Genomic DNA, 18055 nt, shown 5'->3' on the forward strand with positions numbered 1-18055 from the left:
CCTTCTGTCCTGGCTCATCTTTATTTATTGCTGGTGTGTTATTCTTTGCAGGTAGACAGTTGTTTCCTCCCCTCTGCTATCTGTTCTGAGTCAGGGAGAAATGTCATCTTGGATGTCGACTAAGTTAGTGGTCATCGCAAAGTTCTTTAGGAAAAAAAGAATGTCTTAAAATGTTTAAATTTATATGTCTTACAAAGGATATTATCTGATTAAAGCGTAGACTTAGTAATATTCCCTGGTTTCTGAACTTCTCCACTCCTATTGCGCTTTGTTTCTATGGTTGTATTGTCAGCTTTTGTGATTTTTTGTTGTTGTTGTTTACTGTAACTCTTTGGCAAGCCCTAAGATACAGAAACTTCTTGGCCACTAATGGTTTGCAGCAGGATAATAGAGATAGGAAACGTATTTCATTGCCAACTCTTTCTTAAGATGGAAATAGATGCCAAGTTTCTTCCAGGGGCCAAAGTGGAAAGTAATTTTATATCAAGATAATTTACACAAAGGTTGTTGCATCATTAAAATTGTTGAAGAAAAATTATTCATGACACTTTAACGTTAAAGACAGTAAGGCAGGCTTTATTTAAGAGGGTCCATAGTAGTAAATATAAGGACATCTGCAATGGGGTTTTGCTGTTGGGGAGAGAAATTGGACTCAACTTCAACTTCAGCAAGGACAAGTGGGGATTAAATAAAACAGGAAAATTAACCTTTCCTGTTTAAAGCAGGAGCAGGATGGGAGGTCAGTGGATGAAGACTCACTAAGAGGAAGGGGAAACATCAGGGGTAAAGGGAATTCCTGCTGAAGGCAGACCCAGGTGATAAGATATCAAGGATGGTCAGGTACCTAGGTTGGGAGATTTTCACTAACCTTACTTTAAACTGGAGTCTACGAGGACAGAGAGGGAAGCCCAAGGATGGGCCTAGTCAGGCAGAGGACACTGAGGAATCTAACTAAAGTTTTGGTCAAAGGAGAAGTTATTGTCACAACAAATCCTAGAAAAAAAGCAAGCTTCATTCATATCAACAGTTCTCTATTATAATAGTAAAATTTTCCTTGGAAAAGACTGGATTGGGAGATATTTTAGTGAGCATGTCCTTTGGGGTTCATTACCTCTTTTAGTGAGGAGGTAAATGTTTGTTAACTTCTACAAAGAACCATCCCTGCATGGTTTTCTCTTATTATTCAGGCTCGGATTCTACCAGTTAATTTTTACTCTTCTATTATGAATGCTCCTTTCATCAGGAGCATCAAAAGTCTTGCCAGTTCTCTGAAAATCTAGCTGTAGAAACTCTTCTGGATTCTAGAAGGTTTGATACAATTAGTTTCAATAATGTTTTATAATAATATTGTGTTAGAAAAATCATGCTTTTTCCTTTTATATGTAATATTAGTTCAGATTTAAGATTGTGATGACTTTGGTTCAGGTATGACTCTCAAATACAGTCTGAGATTTGTTTAAATACATGGATGTTTCCAGACATATAGATACCAAAAAAAGAGGATTAACCATGCAAAACATTAAAGGCTCCACTGACAGTTCTGCTTTAGTGTTGGAAATAGCTATTGTGTCCACTGACTTTCTGAGCAGCTTTCTTAAACTCCTGGCCTTGAGTGATCCTCATGCTTCAGCCTCCCAAAGCACTGGGATTACAAGTATGAGCCACTGTCCTGGCAATGAGCGGCATTTTTATTTGTCTGTATTTACATATGAACAGGTCCTCCCCCTGAGTAATAGGAAAACCAGGTTTGATTTCAGCATTGTCTTATTTTGCTGTATTATTTTGATTTTATATTTTTATATTTTACTTTATTTGTTGTATTGTTTTTAAATTTGTGTCTTGGTTTCCTACATTCTTGGTCCCAAGTTGACTGGCCCTTCCAGCTCTTAACATTTTATGATTATGGAAGATATATCAGCAAAATTACCAAGTGATTAGTTCAAGTTGCAATACTCTCTTTTTCTTTGAGAATAAATTCTGTCAAATGGTTACTTTGGGAAAAAAAAAAGTCTAGCTTCATAGGTCAATTTATTTTGTTAACCTACTTCTTTGAATCCAGAAACTGTTTTAAAAGGAAGGATTGCTTTGATTTAATGATTTTATTTGTAAATCTGTATTTTTTTTAAAAAATGAAGGTTTCTGTGAGCAAGTTATAGAAAAATGAAATATTGGAGTTGTGAAGGACAGTGATCTTTCCACTAAAATATGAAAAAGGCAAAAGGGCAAACTCATGACTCTGGAAATAGGCACGGCATCTCTTTACCAAATGTCACACTGTCCGCAAATGTCTAAAGTGTCTCTGAAGGGCTCAGTGGCGATCCAACCAGGGCAGTACCTCTGAGAGTACACCAACACTGTTGGTAACAGGTGACATTTTGGTTATTAATGAAGTAAAGAACTGAAAACAGGAATTTAGTTGGAGACAGCTGGAGAGTCTATTATATGTACACAATACTGTACGTAACCAACTCAGTACTTACGGGACTAAAGGTTAAGACACCTATATTCTTCATGATAATGTCATGGAAGATTTTTCTCATTTTAAAGCAGTCACTTTTGACCTTTCTTCTGAACAGACAGATGACAAAAATTGATAAATGAGGAGCAGGTGAATAGAGAACAGAACACTCTCCTTCAACAAACTGCAGTTTTATTCCTATACTAGTGAGAATGGATGCAAGATGCTTTATAGATTTTTTTTTAACCACAGTTACAAATATAAAAATATATTAAGCAAATACATAATTTAAATTGAAAGACTAAGGAAGTTCTTTGTTCAAATACAGTTAGAAACACAATATTGTGGGTGGATGCTATAGTATGAAAAAATAGAATCATCTACTGCCATCTTAACTGGATTTTCAGAGAAATAATAAATGATATTAAAAACTTAAAAGTGCTCTATTATAGAACATAAAAAGTTCAGTTGCTGTATTTACTTACATTATTTATGCTTCACACAAATGAAGGAACAGCTAGATTAACCTCCATGGACAACAGTATTATTGGACACTGACTACCTAACATCCAAAATATGAAGTCAGGAGCAATTTCAAGAAGTGTGTGTAGAATGCCTGTGAGCTGTGCACTAATTTCCACAAAGTAGGAGTAGAGATGAGATTAAAGACTTGGTCCTTGTTCTTGAAGAATTTATAAGCCCAACAGTCCTGCACAGAAAACCAGAAATACTCTTCCAGTAGAGCATTGGTGCACCCTCTTGTCAAGGTGGCAGACTAGGACATTCCACAAAGGCCGGTACAGGCATTCCTACTAACCTGCAGACGGAATGCTGTCCAGCTGTGCCACAAACTCTTAAAGCCACAATTGCACATGTTCCTTTCTTGATGGGGGTGCTTATCTACGCACACAGGTATTACAACATCTCAACATAACTGAAAGCTTGTTCTTGGGGTGAGGATAGTATTTATTAAAATGGTTATAACCAATCCTTTTTGTGACTGTTCTAGAAGGGACACATTGCATTTGTCTGACATTATTCACAGTTTTGAATAACTTATTTTGGTGTCTTACGTAAGATCATGTGAATTGGCATACAGGTTATAAAAATAATCTTTGGTAAACCTGTTAATCTCTTATTTCCCTTACATAAGCCTCTATTTTCAGAGCATTCACCAACAATTTCTTTATTTAATAAGTGTATCTTATATAGGCAATCTTTTAAAAAATAAAATGCCTTATTTGTGTTGCATATATTTATTCCAAGGGAGCCTCCCTACAAGTCAAGAGTATTCTCTTAGCCAGAAATACTTCTATTGCTAGAAACATTTTTAGAACAGAACAGATTTTTCCTGTTATCATGGCTGCATCAAATGTTACCCTGCATTTTAACTAAAATGGCCAAACATTTTCAAAGTCATCATTCTCTACAAGAATCTAAGGCAGTGTGTCTAAAATGCCAAACCCAGTACATTTAGTTAAATATCTGGTCAATTCAAAAAGCAAAATAAATTGATTCAATTGTTTAATCAGTTAAACCATCTGGCCAACGTAGTCAGAGTGAATCCTCAAAAGGGCAACATGTCCTAATAGAAACATATGACAGGATTGTCCAAGCACACCCAGGCCACAAAGAAGAGATGCCATTTTATCTTCCTGATGATGTCTGGTTAGATTCTCTTTTGCAAATATTTTCTCTTTGCATCATTTCACTTGCTTTTTGCAGTCATCGTTTACTGATTTTCCTTTGATAGGGAACATTCTTTGAATACCTGATGTAATTCTAAATTTCAGGTTAAAAATAGCAGTGCAGAAAATTAGCACAGCATTTTCTCCTTCAACTCTTCAGGAATGAGGTAGGCTTGAGGGCTTGCTCACTGCAACTTGGAGGAGGATCAGTCATTCCTTATTGCCACTCTATCTTGGCTAAGCAGTTATAATATTTTCATTTCCCCAATGAAATGGAACCCAGAAAGCCCTTGAACTGCTAACATATACAAGCAACTTATTACCTATTGATTTTCACCATGTCCAGTTTGGTCTGGCTCATATTTGTAAACTAAAACTCTAGAGTGTCCCAGAGTTTGGGCTCAGATACTACCACTGCTGTTGTGCAGATCTGGTAGCTTTATTATTTCAGGATTCCAATGTCAAAGAATTCTCAGAAAGCTAAGTGAATGAGAATTTAGCATATGGCCAATAATATTATTGCAAAAGGTAAGGAAAATATTTAACATAAGAAATTGGATCCTTAGACACCAAGGCAAGAGAATCGGCCTGTGAAGGGTAGCATGTGAGGTCTATTTTTATATTGCTGGACATCTGCTAAATGGTTTAATATTATTTTCACATGTCATTTTGGACTTTCTTCCAAAAGATGATTACAAAATTTATCAAAGACCCTCCCAAAGAAAACTGCCCCAAAAATGTCTGTGTGCTGTGTGCCTTTTAGTATTTAAAAGTGAAATTGGCCAGGTGTGGTGACTCACTCCTGTATTCCCAGCACTTTGGGAGGTTGAGGTGGGTGGATCACCTGAGGTCAGGAGTTTGAGACCAACCTGGCCAACATGGTGAAACCCCATCTCTACTGAAAACACAAAAATTAGCCAGGCATGGTGGCAGGCACCTGTAATTACAGCTACTCAGGAGGCTGAGGCAGAATCACTTGAACCCGGGAGGCGGAGGTTGCAGTGAGCTGAGACTGCTCCACTGCACTCCACCCTGGGCGACAGAGCGAGACTCCATTTCAAAAAAAAAAAAGGGAAATTATGGTCATCTTTTTGATGATGTGGAATCTGAAAGGATTGTGAAATTATACTTATAAGTATAAAAGATAATATGAACAGTAGATAAAAATCACATTCAATTGGGAAAACAAACATTTTCAACTGGGAGGAGTGGGGCAACTAATAAAACAGAGGGACTCAGAGGTTTAAGGGATAGAGAATTACTTAGGACAAATACGTGCAAGCCCAGGTAAGAGAGGTGAGTCTTTGAAAATTCTGATTCAAGAGCTGAACAATTGGCTGCTTTGCAGAGAACACCACAAATAATAATACAAAATTGACTTAATGAGATGAGATTAAAGGAGTTAATTATAACGAACTTGGAAAAATAATTATTAAGATGCTAGATGGGACTCTCCCAAGATTTGATAGCTCAAAAGCACTTTGAAGCCTTGATGATTAAAGTGTATTGCACAGGTGTACAGACAGGATGCCCACCAAGACAGGAGATGGAGTGTTTACCAAGACATAACACATGATGCAATTAAATGAAAATAAATCCAATGGAGCTGAATGTCAAGGAAAACTTTTTTCTCCTAAATTTAATAAATAAATCAATTAATGTATTTAGTCTTCCCAGGAGCAGGAGTGAATAGTGAAATATTTGTTGTTAAGGAGATTTAAAATTGAGTGTAGGGTAGGAATAGACATTTCCTGGGTTGGATTAGACTTAAAAAACCTACAATTTTTCCCTGTCATGTCCACTTACATAATTCTGATACTACCCTAGATGTTGCCAGGGTACGGGAGTGTTATTTACTGTTACAAATGTATAGGTTTTTTATGGTTTTAATTCCTGGTTTGTGCAATTAATTGCTCTGTCTTCTAGATCCAGAGGTTTACTATTGAAGTAGCATTAGCACTTTCCAGTGTGTGGCCTGTGGAAGGTGACCACTGTCCTGGACCGGCTCAGTTATCCCATTCCCTTGATGAGGCTCTTTTAAACTCAACTGAAGGTAGTAACAACAGTCCTAACTTTATGAGGATTCTCTTCATGTGAGTAGAAATGGGTAGATTCTGGAACAGTGCCTAGCAGGTTGCAGGCACTAAAAGTTTTCTGAGTGAATGAAAATCAAAAATGAATGTATCCTTCCAGGCATTAATGTGCTTTGCATCAAGCAACATTAGTGTAAAATTCTGCTTTTTTTCTTGCTTTTTCTTTTCCATGTAGGAAAGGTGATTTCTAATAGATGCCACACGTTGTAAATCTCTGACCTCTATTTTCTCACTGGTGGTATATCTACTGCACTTACACATATGTTGTTCCTTTTCATTTCCAGAAGATCCGCTTAGTTCCTTGATACAGAATCAGAGCCTAAGACTGTCATTTCACAAGGGCATTGAGCACAATGAAACTGTGAAACTTTGAAACTTATGATTATGCTTCACGTTTTTGTAAACTTCAAATAACCCTGGAAAAATTTCCAGTTTGGGTGTAGAGTTATTTAATTATAAATAACTATTTTAGATATAGTCAATGATTTTCAATTATTATGTCAATTACATTCACTGTATTATGGGACTTTATGGTAGATTACAAAAATACATACTTTGAAAAAAAATGTACTCTTTCTGCAAAGGAAGCTATGCCATCAACAAACTTGACCTCTAATTCCCAAGTTTATTATAGAAAAATTTGTAGTATGAAAAAGGCAAACATCTCCAGCTCATCTTCTCAGGTATCTATGAAGATTCCATACAAATGCCTTTCAAATTTTTCCCAGGAATGCTCTCGGAACTGGACCTTGATGAAGGAAATACCCACTTTCTCACTCACTGGAATTTGTTATAGTCACAGTAAGGCACAAATACTGAAGATAAACTTGGTACAGTACGTAGTACCTTTTATTATTAAATGCAACTTTGGGTGACTACTTGATATTTTGACTTCATTAATTTACTAAAAAGGTTTTTGAAAATTTTACTAAAGACCACTGTTTTTGTTTTTGCTGTTGTTTTAAAATTTATTATATATGATGTTTGTAGTCATTTCTATGAAAATGTTGGCATTAAGTCTTTTAATCAGGCACAGTCTGCCACCATAATATTCTTTTAATGGGAAATCAAGTAGGAATGGATAATTGTGACTTTTCTAGGAATGGAGACCACTGAAAATGAGACAAAAACTAGTGTGCATAAACACATTACAGTATGGGTGTGGATGTTCACACTATGAATGCAATGAGAGGATCTCTAATCACTATAGATGGTGCTTTGCATGTTATGTTTTCAGTCTGGGTACAGCTGGCATCTTCTTAACAAAAGGAATCCATCACTTCTGTTTGGAATCATTCTCTATCAGAACCCTCAACCCTGCATCCTACATCCTGGGCTTGCACTGCAAGTTACATGATCCCTGAGCTAACCACTTTGGCTTGAATCCCTGGTAGGAGAAAGGAGAGAGAGCAACTAGTTCAGACACAACCATCCAGTTCAGCTTTGGTACTGCTTAATTCTTTTTTCTCCCTATAATCCTTTTTTTGACTGTTAAATTTGTCCTAATAGCATGTTTAGGACATGCCCGTTGGCTCTCGAGATTCATGGGACAGCAATGCAGCAAAGCTAGACATAGTATTTGCTCTCTCTAGCCCTGCCCTTTGTCCTGTCCAGTGAATATCAAAACAGGTAGAAAACATGGCCCAAGGGATTGTCTCTGCCACCACCTCCATACACATTTTACCAGTAGTCCTGTCACACAGGTTGAATTACATGTAGAACAAGTCATGAACACTTTAGTGTGGAAAAATAGTATTATATAAAGCTTAATATTAAACATGAAAAATACATATTTACAGAAGAAACTATAAAATACAACTATGTACAATAATATCTGTTACCTTTAAATTATATAAAATTTTAAACATTCTCCGGATTAATAAATTATACATAGTATCAACAGAAATAGCTGGCACCTCTGTAGGGCATGAAGCAAGTTTTTAAAAACAAATCACACAGTGAATAATTTTTATCCAGGAGCTCTTCAGGTACATTCTCAATGCCTTGAATAGACTGGATCTGAAAGGAAGAACACTGTAATTAGAGACTGCCGCAGGGCGTGTCATAATTGTTTGTTCTGTTTGTTTATGAAAATTACCAATGTGAAAGACCAGCAGAAATACATAGCTCAACCTAGTTTAAGATGAGGCCATTCCTACTGGGACCAGGTCATTCCATTTAGAAACACAGAATATTAGACTTGGAAGGGACTAGTGATTCTAGTCCATCACCTCTGTTTTTATGGATGCAGCCATAGGCCCAGAGAGTCAGAGTAACTTACTCAGGGTTACACAGCTTGTTAAAGCTAGTTAGTTTGAGAGTTTGGACCTGAATCTTAGCCTTCAGGTACCTGGTGGTTATCCTTTTCTATACCATAGTTAGCTTCTTTCAGGAGTGCCCAAGGTTACTCTAAAAAAAGATTCTCAAGTCAAAACAAGACAAAGGAACCTCCAAGATCCCTCAGAACTTGCCCTATACTGAAGCCTCTTAAGGAATCTCCCATGCAAAAACCTTAATTTACTATACGGATTAACTGGGGGGTAATTATTTTAGTACAAAAGAATTACCTGATTTACAAAGGACTCCTCTAAATAGTAGCTCTTTATTTGTGCTTTACAGATTGTTAACTCATTAACATACTGGCTAGGCTGGGTGGTACAGAGAACTAAGTAAAAGGAGACACTGCCAATTGAAAATCATTTAGAAACAGAGATAAGAGGGTATGAAATAATGTTTGTCAAAGTAAGATTATCTGATTTATAGAGATATCAGTCCACATGGCAAGGAATTGCAGCTGCATCTGCCCACAGTCATGTGAGCAAGCCATTGTGAAGTGACTCCTCCAGCCCCAGTCAAACCTTCGGATAATGGCAGCCCCCTTGTAAGTCTTGACTGCAACCTCCTGAAAGACTCTGGGCCAGAACCACCAGTGAGATAATAAATGCTGATTTAAACTGCTAAATGTTGGGGTAATTTGTTAGGCAGTAACAGATAACTAATACAATCCTCCTTCACATTTGCAATTAGCCTATGTGATAACTTAGGTCTTCATGATGGCCTAGAGTAAGACGAGGCATGAGGACCCTTCTCTTGTCACTTAATAATTGCTTGATCAAAACTGTGCCTTGTGAGGTTTTTTTCTATTGAATTTCCCATTTGAAAAGTGTTACATCCTTATTCTAGAACATTTATAAAATACAAAAGAAGGAAAAATAGATTTTTCTAATCTTCAGGGAAATTTATATTTTCTCCCAGTCTTCTTTTTCCTTATGCATTGTTTTTGTTTGTTTTATGTCCTGTTTTCTTTATTTATAATAAATACCCATGTTATTATAATGTCCTCAAAAATAGCATTGTTTTTGGTTGTTTGTTTTTTGAGATGGAGTCTTGCTTTGTGGCCCAGGCTGGAGTGCAGTGGCATGATCTTGACTCACTGCAACCTCCACCTCTCAGGTTCAAGCAATTCTCCTGCCTCAGCCCCCCAAGTAGCTGGAACTACAGGTGCGCATCACCACGTCCAGCTAATTTTTGTATTTTAGTAGAGATGGGGTTTCGCCATGTTGGCCAGGCTGGTCTTGAGCTCCTGACGTCAGCTGATCACCTGCCTTGGCCTCCCAAAGTGCTGAGATTACAGGCGTGAGCCACTATGCCCAACCTGTTTGTTTGTTTGTTTTTGAGATACAGTCTTGCTCTGTCACCCAGGTGGAGTGCAGAGGCACAATTATAGCTCACTGCAGGCTTCAACTCCTGGGCTCAAGTGATTCTCCTGCCTCAGCCTCCCAAGTAGCTGGGACTACAGGAGCATACCACGCCTGGTTAATTTTTAAATTTATTGTAGAGAAGGGGCCTCACTTTGCTGCCCAGGCTTGTCAAACTTTTAACTACGAAAAGCTTCATGCATAATATTTTTTTTTTCATATGTAGGGTGGTAGGAGAAATACAGGGTCACAAGATAAGAACATATGAAGGACCCCGATACCTTGATTGCCAAATTCTTTTCCAAAGGGATTTTACAACTTGAACTAGTTGTGATTTCAAAGCATCCTGCCCAGTAGTGGAGCTTATTGCTTGGAAAAGAAAGGCTAAGCAGAGTCCTTCGTAGCAGGCATCCTCGGCTAGGCTGGAAGAGATACCCTGTGAAACTGCTGCTCAGCTGCAGGAACCCCCTCCCCACCCTCCCTCTCTTCCCCTCTTTGTGTGTAGGAGAAGAAATGGGAGGTGTACATTGGAAGAGCTTTAAGTTATTAATGGTTTCCAGAATATTTTTCTTTTTTCTTTTTTCTCTTTTCTTCTCTCCTCCTCTCCTTTCTCTTCTTTTCTTTTTCTTTCTTTCTTTTTTTTTTTTTTTTTTTGAGACAAAGTCTCACTCTTGTTGCCCAGTCTGGAGTACAGTGGCAGGATCTCGGCCCACTGCAACCTCTGCCTCCTGGGTTCAAGCAGTTCTGCCTCAGCCTCCTGAGTAGCTGGGATTACAGGTATGAGCCACCATGCCTGGCTCTTTTGTATTTTTAGTAGAGGTGGGGGTTTCACCATGTTGGCCAGGCTGGTCTCGAACTCCTGACTTCAGGTGATCTGCCTGCCTTGGCCTGAAGGCATGAGCCACTGCACCCAGCTAGAATCTTTCTCTTTTTTCTTTGAGACAGGATCTTGCTCTGTCACTCAGGCTGGAGTGCAGTGGTACGATCTCAGCTCACTGCAGCCTTGACCTCCCGAGCTCAAGCGATCCTTCCCCTCAGCCTCCCAAGTAACTGGGACTATGGGCATGTGCCGTCTGTCTGATTTTTTTTTTTTTTTTTTTTTAGTTATTTGTAGAGACGGGATCTCCCTATGTTGCCCAGGCTGGTTTCAAACTCTTAGGCTCAAGTGATCATCCTGCCTCAGCCTGCCAAAGTGCTGGGATTACAGGTGTAAGCCTCTGTGCCTGGCCAGATTGACCATATCTTGATGAAGGAACTTGGAAGTGAGTGAAGTAAGTGCCTACCTCTGTGATACTCTGGATTCACATTTTCGTAGATTGGAAACAAGGGGTTTTCTTGTTCACTCCGTAGCTTCCTTGCTCTGAGGACATCTCTTACACACTGATGTAGGTAGACATACTGACACTGTAGAAAAGCAGAAACATGTCAGAGGAGAGCCTGTTCTCCTGCATGACAAAGATGAGAGACTCTCACAAACTATTGACAATAATGGAATTCTATATAGTTAGCAAATTTCTTGATCATCACTTCACTAATGGTCTCTGGTAAATAAAAGAATGTCTTTTACTACCACTGAAAAGAGAACAATGATAATGGGCAGAGAGGTGGCATTTTTTCATTCTTATAATATTTATGTGCATATATGTATATTTGTGTGTATATATTTATATATATTTATGTATATATGTGTGTGTGTGTATATATATAGTATGTTCTGCGAGAGCCTACAACTGTGTCTAGTACATAGTAGATCCTTCACAAATTCAGTAGATGAACGAATGCCAGACACTGCTATGTAGCTTACATAAATTATCTCATTTAATGATTTCAGCAACCTTGTGAAGTAAATATAATTGTCAGTATAAACTGAGACTCAAAAGTAACTTCTCCAAGGTCACACAGCTAAGAAATGGGGCCCCAGGATTTGATCTTGGAGATGTGACCTCAAAGTCATGTCTTTTTCACTACACCAGTTTTCTTATATGAATCCCAATTTCATTGCATTACTGAATGAGAAAATCATTTCCCTGCATACTCTGCTGGTTTGTTCCCTTTATTCTAGGAACATAGTGAACAAAGGAAGGTGTGTACAATAAGCCCCGCTGGACTGTTAGTTCTTTGAGTGCAAGGCCCAGTGTCTTATCCACCTCTCCTCTCAGCATCTGAGTTTGCCACGTGGAAGAATCTCAAAGATGTTGGCTGACTGCCGAGAACTACAAGGGTTACATAGTGAGGACAGATCCACCTGTTGGCTATTTGAGAATTTACTACTTTTGAAATATAAATAGATATAGAAGAGTCAGTGCTTTGGTGACCATAAAGACCTCCACTGACCACTGTGTCTCAGCCACAGGCAGCCAAGCTTGTGCATTGGGCCCCCTTCCTTATACTCCCTGAGTTCTCTTACAAGGAAATGGATTTCTGCGGAACTTTCCCTTGCTGATATAGCAACGGCCCAGAGGGAGTCATGAATTGTGGGCTCTCGACAGCCTCCAGCCAGCCTAGGCTGAGCCATCAGGCTTCTTGGGATCTCAGTTTTCCTACTTATTAAACAAGGAGGCAAAGGTCTCTTTTATAGCCAACATCCTTTGTCCATTAAAGGATATAGATTGATGTCAGTCAGATGGATATTGAAAAATATTTCCAGACCTTGTGTTTAAGGCAATCAGTGCAGTCAGTCTTAAAGTATTTTAGAGGTTTGAGATACAAAGTAGAACAATTAGGTCTTTCCTCACTAACAATCTTTCCAAGTAAACAGGTACTTATTTTTATGGGTTGGCACTAGATATTGTCCCTGATTGGAAGCTAGCCTGGTCATGTATCCATGGGACTATATAAGGTAGGTCTGGTATAATCAATAGATAAGAACATTTATTTTTTTTTTCTTTTTAAGAGACGGGGTCTTGTTCTGTCGCCTAAGCTGGAGTACAGTGACACAATCATAGCTCACTGCAGCTTTGAACACCTGGTCTTCAGTGATTCTCACACCTCAGTCTCCTGAGTATCTGGGATTATAGGTATGGACCATCAGACCTAGATAAATTTAAAAAAATTTTTTTTAGAGACAGGGTCTTGCTCTGTTGCCCAGGCTGGTCTGAAACTCCTGGCCTCAAGCCATCCTCCTCCTTTGGCCTCCCACAGTGCTAGGATTACAGGTGTGAGCCACTGTACCCAGCCTAGAAAAAAGCCACTGTACCCAGCCTTAAAATGTCCTAGAAAAGGACATTTTAAACAACCAAATCAATAAGAAGTGAGGCCTGCAATAATATTGATAACTATTCTCTGCTCACAGACCTTTGTCATTTATTATGAATGTTATATGCAGTCTCAATCTTGAAAACCTGAGAAAGGTATCTGAGAATGGTTGTTGGTATAAAGCAGTCTCTTTTCGCTACCTTAAAAAGGATCCACCAAACTAGAGACTGAAACCTCCCTGTTCCCTCCCACCCAAAGCATAATTCATTTTTTCACTTCTACTGGGATGTTAAATTACTTTGGGACCTTAGAGGTAAGCTGTGAATGAACTCTAGTACATCTGTGCTATGGCCTATTAATAAATTCTTTAACAATGATTCACCATGGGCTTTGAAACAAGTTAATATCCATTAATTTGCCTTGTCTTAAATATAAATTCTTCTTTTCCCAATAGAATGTCCCTTTGAAAATGATTACTCTAAAGCAGTGAGATTGTTAATGTGCTTCTCACTTTATTCTTTTTTTTTTTTTTTTTTTTTAGACAGAGTCTCGCTGTGTCGCCCAGGCTGGAGTACAGTGGCTGGATCTCAGCTCACCGCAAGCCCCACCTCCCGGGTTTACGCCATTCTCCTGCCTCAGCCTCCCGAGTAGCTGGGACTACAGGCGCCCGCCACCTCGCCCGGCTATTTTTTTGTATTTTTTAGTAGAGACGGGGTTTCACCGTGTTAGCCAGGATGGTCTCGATCTCCTGACCTCGTGATCCGCCCGTCTCGGCCTCCCAAAGTGCTGGGATTACAGGCTTGAGCCACCGCGCCCGGCCTCACTTTATTCTTAATGAAAAGTAGACAAAGCCTAATATATGAATCTCAGATCACAAAAGATAATTTTTTGTTAACTGGTGAAGGCTTGGCTTAGTGTTGACACATTCAGTTCCATTCAATCTCACCAATATTTGGAGTATTAGATATTATTTATAGTATTATAGTCTTTTTGTGATCCCTGAGTGCATGGCTTAGTATTTAGTGAACAAACACCTGTAAGATGATAAACATAAGATACAATTGTGTATAAGGTTTCATACAGAAGAGAAAGCCATTAGGTTCATTTTGAGGGGAGGAAGCTATCAAGCTAAAGAGAAAAGGTGATATTTATAAGAATTCAAGCAAAGAAGTAAGGCAACATAACATTTCACATATATTCTGGAAATCGTGAGAAGTCTAGTGCAGATAAAATGCTGGTTGCGTGGGTCATGGGAAACCCCTCGAACAGTGCCCCAAATGGAACCTGAGGTCCTTAGTCCTACAACATCTCAGTGTTTCCTTCCCAGCAGAAGCAAATGAGATCGAGACAGTGACTATCATCTATTGTTCTTTAACAGGTTATTGCTCCCTGAGTGTCTCTCTCAGGGTCAGGCTGCAAATTTTCCTCAAAGCAGCGTAAAAGAAGAAGGGACACTCATAAATCCCCTGACCAATGCCTCTTGGTTTAGAAATGCTTGCTGTTTGAAAACTTGTGAAGACCTGCATCCCTTTGTATCTCAAATAAAGACAGAGGTAAGTTGAAGTTCACTGTCACCATGGACCCAGAAAAATAATACCAGGGGTCCAAATGTCCTCTGTCTTTTGCTGAAATAGTCACCCACAGGGGCTCAGCCACAGATCACACTCCTCTGCACCCACTCCCATTACCAAATGCAAGCTCTAGCACCAGGGATTCTGAGCCCGTAGAAACAACTCAACTTCAGCAGAGGCTTAAAGCAAGGCAGATGATACTAGGTTGATGCAAAAGTAATCACGGTTTTTGCCATTAAAAGTAATGCAATGTATGCATTTAAATGCCATTAAAATGCAGTTAATGCCATTAAAAGTAATGGCAAAAACCGTGATTACTTTTGCACCAACCTAATACCTGGATAGCATTTGGAATTTTGTGTGAGAAAAAAGGGAGATAGAAAATTTTATCTTACTGCAATGTTTATTTCATTATGATGGAAAGACTGAAAGTGGATTCTGGCCCAGGTGGGTAAACCTTCCTTAATTTGGCAGACCCTAATCACTGGTGGTGGCTAGTACAATGACATGAAGCTGGAGGAGTAAGTTGGGGTCAGGTTATAAAGAGGCTTGTACCCAGGATGAGGTCTGAACTTCATTTTACAAGCAGTGGTGAGCTTTTCACGATTTTTTTGCAGGGAGCTGACAGAGTCAGCAAGGGAACTTTGATGGTGGCAGTGGTGATGAAGGGATCATTAGGGCAGAACTGAAGGCAGGAGACCCACTAGGAGGCTACTCATTAGCAGGGCTAATGAGAGTTGATAAAGGACTGTGCAAGGGCAGTGGCAGTGGGATGAGGGGCTGGCTCCAAGGGAAGGAAAGGACTTCGTGACTGCTTGGATGTGGAAACTGGAGGAAAAGAAATCCACGCCATTGAGCCCAGGAGTTTGAGTCTAGCATGGTCAACATAGTGAGATCTTGTCTCACCATGTAAATAAACAAAAAATAGAAATAATAAATGCACCTATCCATGCATGTAAGCATGCCAGGTGTGGTGGTGCACAACTGTAGAAGATTGCTTGAGCAGAGTTTGAGTCCAGTCTGGGCAACATAAGACCCCATCCCTTAAAAAATATAAGAAGTCAGCTCCCTGGCTTGGGCAAACACATGGATGGCAATACTATTAAATGAAACTGGAAGGTGCAAGAGCAGGAGGAATGTTTTTGTTGTTTTGTTTGGTTTTTTGAAAGAAAGAGAATGAGTTTGGCTTTGATCTTTTTGGAGTTAGATGGCTGTAAGGCTTCTGGGGGAATCCATCTGGTAGGCAGGCACTTACAGGTATGTGGAGACAGGAGAATTAGAGTTGGGTAACATGAGCATGTATGGGAATGGAGAATATCACAAAGAATGAAGACTGAGAGAAAGGGTGGTGCCTTGAGGACAGAACCTTGGGGAACTCAAACATTAAGAAGACAAGCTGAGGCACTAAGCCACAGCATCCTCAGTGAGGCAGGAGGAAAAGGAGAACAGAATAGAGAAAAGATGGAGTTATTTCTAAGGAGAAGGAGGAAGCGGAACATTGTGTTACCTCTGCTCTGAAAGTCAGCCAGTTATATTGACAGTAGAGTCCCTCCTAGTTGCCAAAATGCCTCATGAGTTTGGGGCAGGTGTATGGAAGTGATACATGGCCCAAGGATCCTGTGACAATTACTAGAGCACATGCGCGCGCACACACACACACACATAAATACACACAGTTTGAGACTATTTACAATATAACCTCCTCTTCCCCAAGTTACAAATTGTGAAAGTGACAGTAAACTAACAAAATATTAATGCTGACTTTTTAGCAACATAAGTGTAGGATATTTGTTCATTTAAAAGATTAAAAAATATTGAGGATCTAGAGAAGGAAAACAGGTTCCCACCCTCTAGGAATGTATAGTCTGGAGAAAGCTGAAGGTTAATAATTATGATACAGGGTAATATAATTCTGCAGCCTTTGATGAAATGACAGAGCTAGGCGGAGGTCATCAGTGACTGCTAAAACCATTAAGTGAAAGGTTGATGGGGATAATGAAGGGTTCAGGCTGACACTCCCTAAACTCATCGTCAGTTTTCTCAGTGCTGAAAGAGAGACAGACATGGTGATCTGCCTTCTGATGTCATGCAACAGAAAGCCCTCAGCACCACCCACGAAGCATTGAGTTTAATCAGGCCTCCAGATCTAACCACCAGCTGACAAAATCCATGGGGAGTAAAGGAATACATTACCACCATGAAAAAGCAATCAGCCACATCTAGAATGTGGGAAAATCTACCGAACAAATGAGCTGGCTTCTTTAACAAATAAATGTCATATAAAACAAATGGGAGGGAGGATTATAGATTAAAAAATATTTCAGAGACACTTCAACCAAATGAAATATGTAAACTCTGGATTCTAATGAAAACCAACTACAGTTTTTTTATAAAAAGCAATTTTTTGAGATAATTAGGGAAATTTAAATACTGACTGGATATTAGATGATATTAAGGAATTATGGTTAAGACACAGATGTGATAATGACATTGTGGTCATAATTTTAAAGACTCCTTATCAAATATATGTATACATATATATATATACACACACATACACACACACATGTTCACACGTACACACACATATATACCCATACATATGTATATATGCAGTATATGTAATATCACATATATCCATACAAATGTACACATATACACATGCACATATATACACATACACACATGTACACACACATATGCAATATGACATGTATTACATGGGTACACATACATAGGTATATACATGTATATGTGTATTTAAGGATGAAATAATGTGGTAAGTGGGATTTGCTTCAATGGCGTAATGCCATGGGGTAGGGGAACATTAAATGTGGGATACAGATGGGAAAAGAACACAGAATACTGATTGGGGTTTGGGTACATGGAAACTCACTATACTGTTTTTCCTAGTTTTGTGTATTTTCTTTTTAAAAATTTTTTGTGGAGATGGGATCTTGCCATGTGGCCCAGGCTGGTGTCAAACTCCTGGCCTCAAGTGATCTGCCCCCGCTGGGCCTCCTAGAGCGTTGGGATTACAGGCATGAGCCACTGTACCCAGCCATGTTTTGTGTATTTTTTTAAAACAATTTCATAATAAAACATTCAAAATATGGTGGAATCTACTCCCAGCCCAGGACAATAGTGGTGGCAGAGGATCCTGCCTGCAGGAGGCAATGAGGCCATTGTTTTGCCAAATGTGAGTTCTGCAGGATATTTTTAATTTTTATTTTAATTTCTCTGGTTCAATTGTTGCTGGCTTGAATGCAGGATATTAATATGTGCTGCTACAAGAAAAGAATTCAGAGGTCAAGATGGTTTTGGAAATAGTGGGTTCAACAAAGCTCAAAGA

At 39.0% G+C, this 18055-nt stretch overlaps 1 protein-coding gene across 7 annotated transcripts in view; it reads right to left on the minus strand.

Moving 5' to 3' along the window:
• Positions 1-2633: 2633 nt before the first annotated feature.
• Positions 2634-18055, minus strand: part of PTPRB (protein tyrosine phosphatase receptor type B) — a 124242-nt gene continuing 108820 nt past the window's right edge. For 4 of the 7 annotated variants that reach the window (XR_012420454.1, XR_010579499.2, XM_065524568.2 and 1 more), the window contains 2 exons: positions 11221-11341; positions 6672-8258 (listed from right to left, as the gene is read on the minus strand). Coding sequence is in view for 5 of the 7 variants with exons in the window: in XM_065524568.2 (XP_065380640.1) it covers positions 8236-8258; positions 11221-11341 (144 nt within the window). In the remaining 2 variants the exon portion in view is untranslated. Of the gene's footprint in view, positions 8259-11220; positions 11342-18055 lie in introns of all 7 variants that reach the window. The other 3 variants (XM_065524567.2, XM_005571537.5, XM_005571538.5) reach the window with 1 other exon arrangement.

Source organism: Macaca fascicularis, chromosome 11 (assembly GCF_037993035.2).
Source record: "Macaca fascicularis isolate 582-1 chromosome 11, T2T-MFA8v1.1".
NCBI lineage: Eukaryota > Metazoa > Chordata > Mammalia > Primates > Cercopithecidae > Macaca > Macaca fascicularis.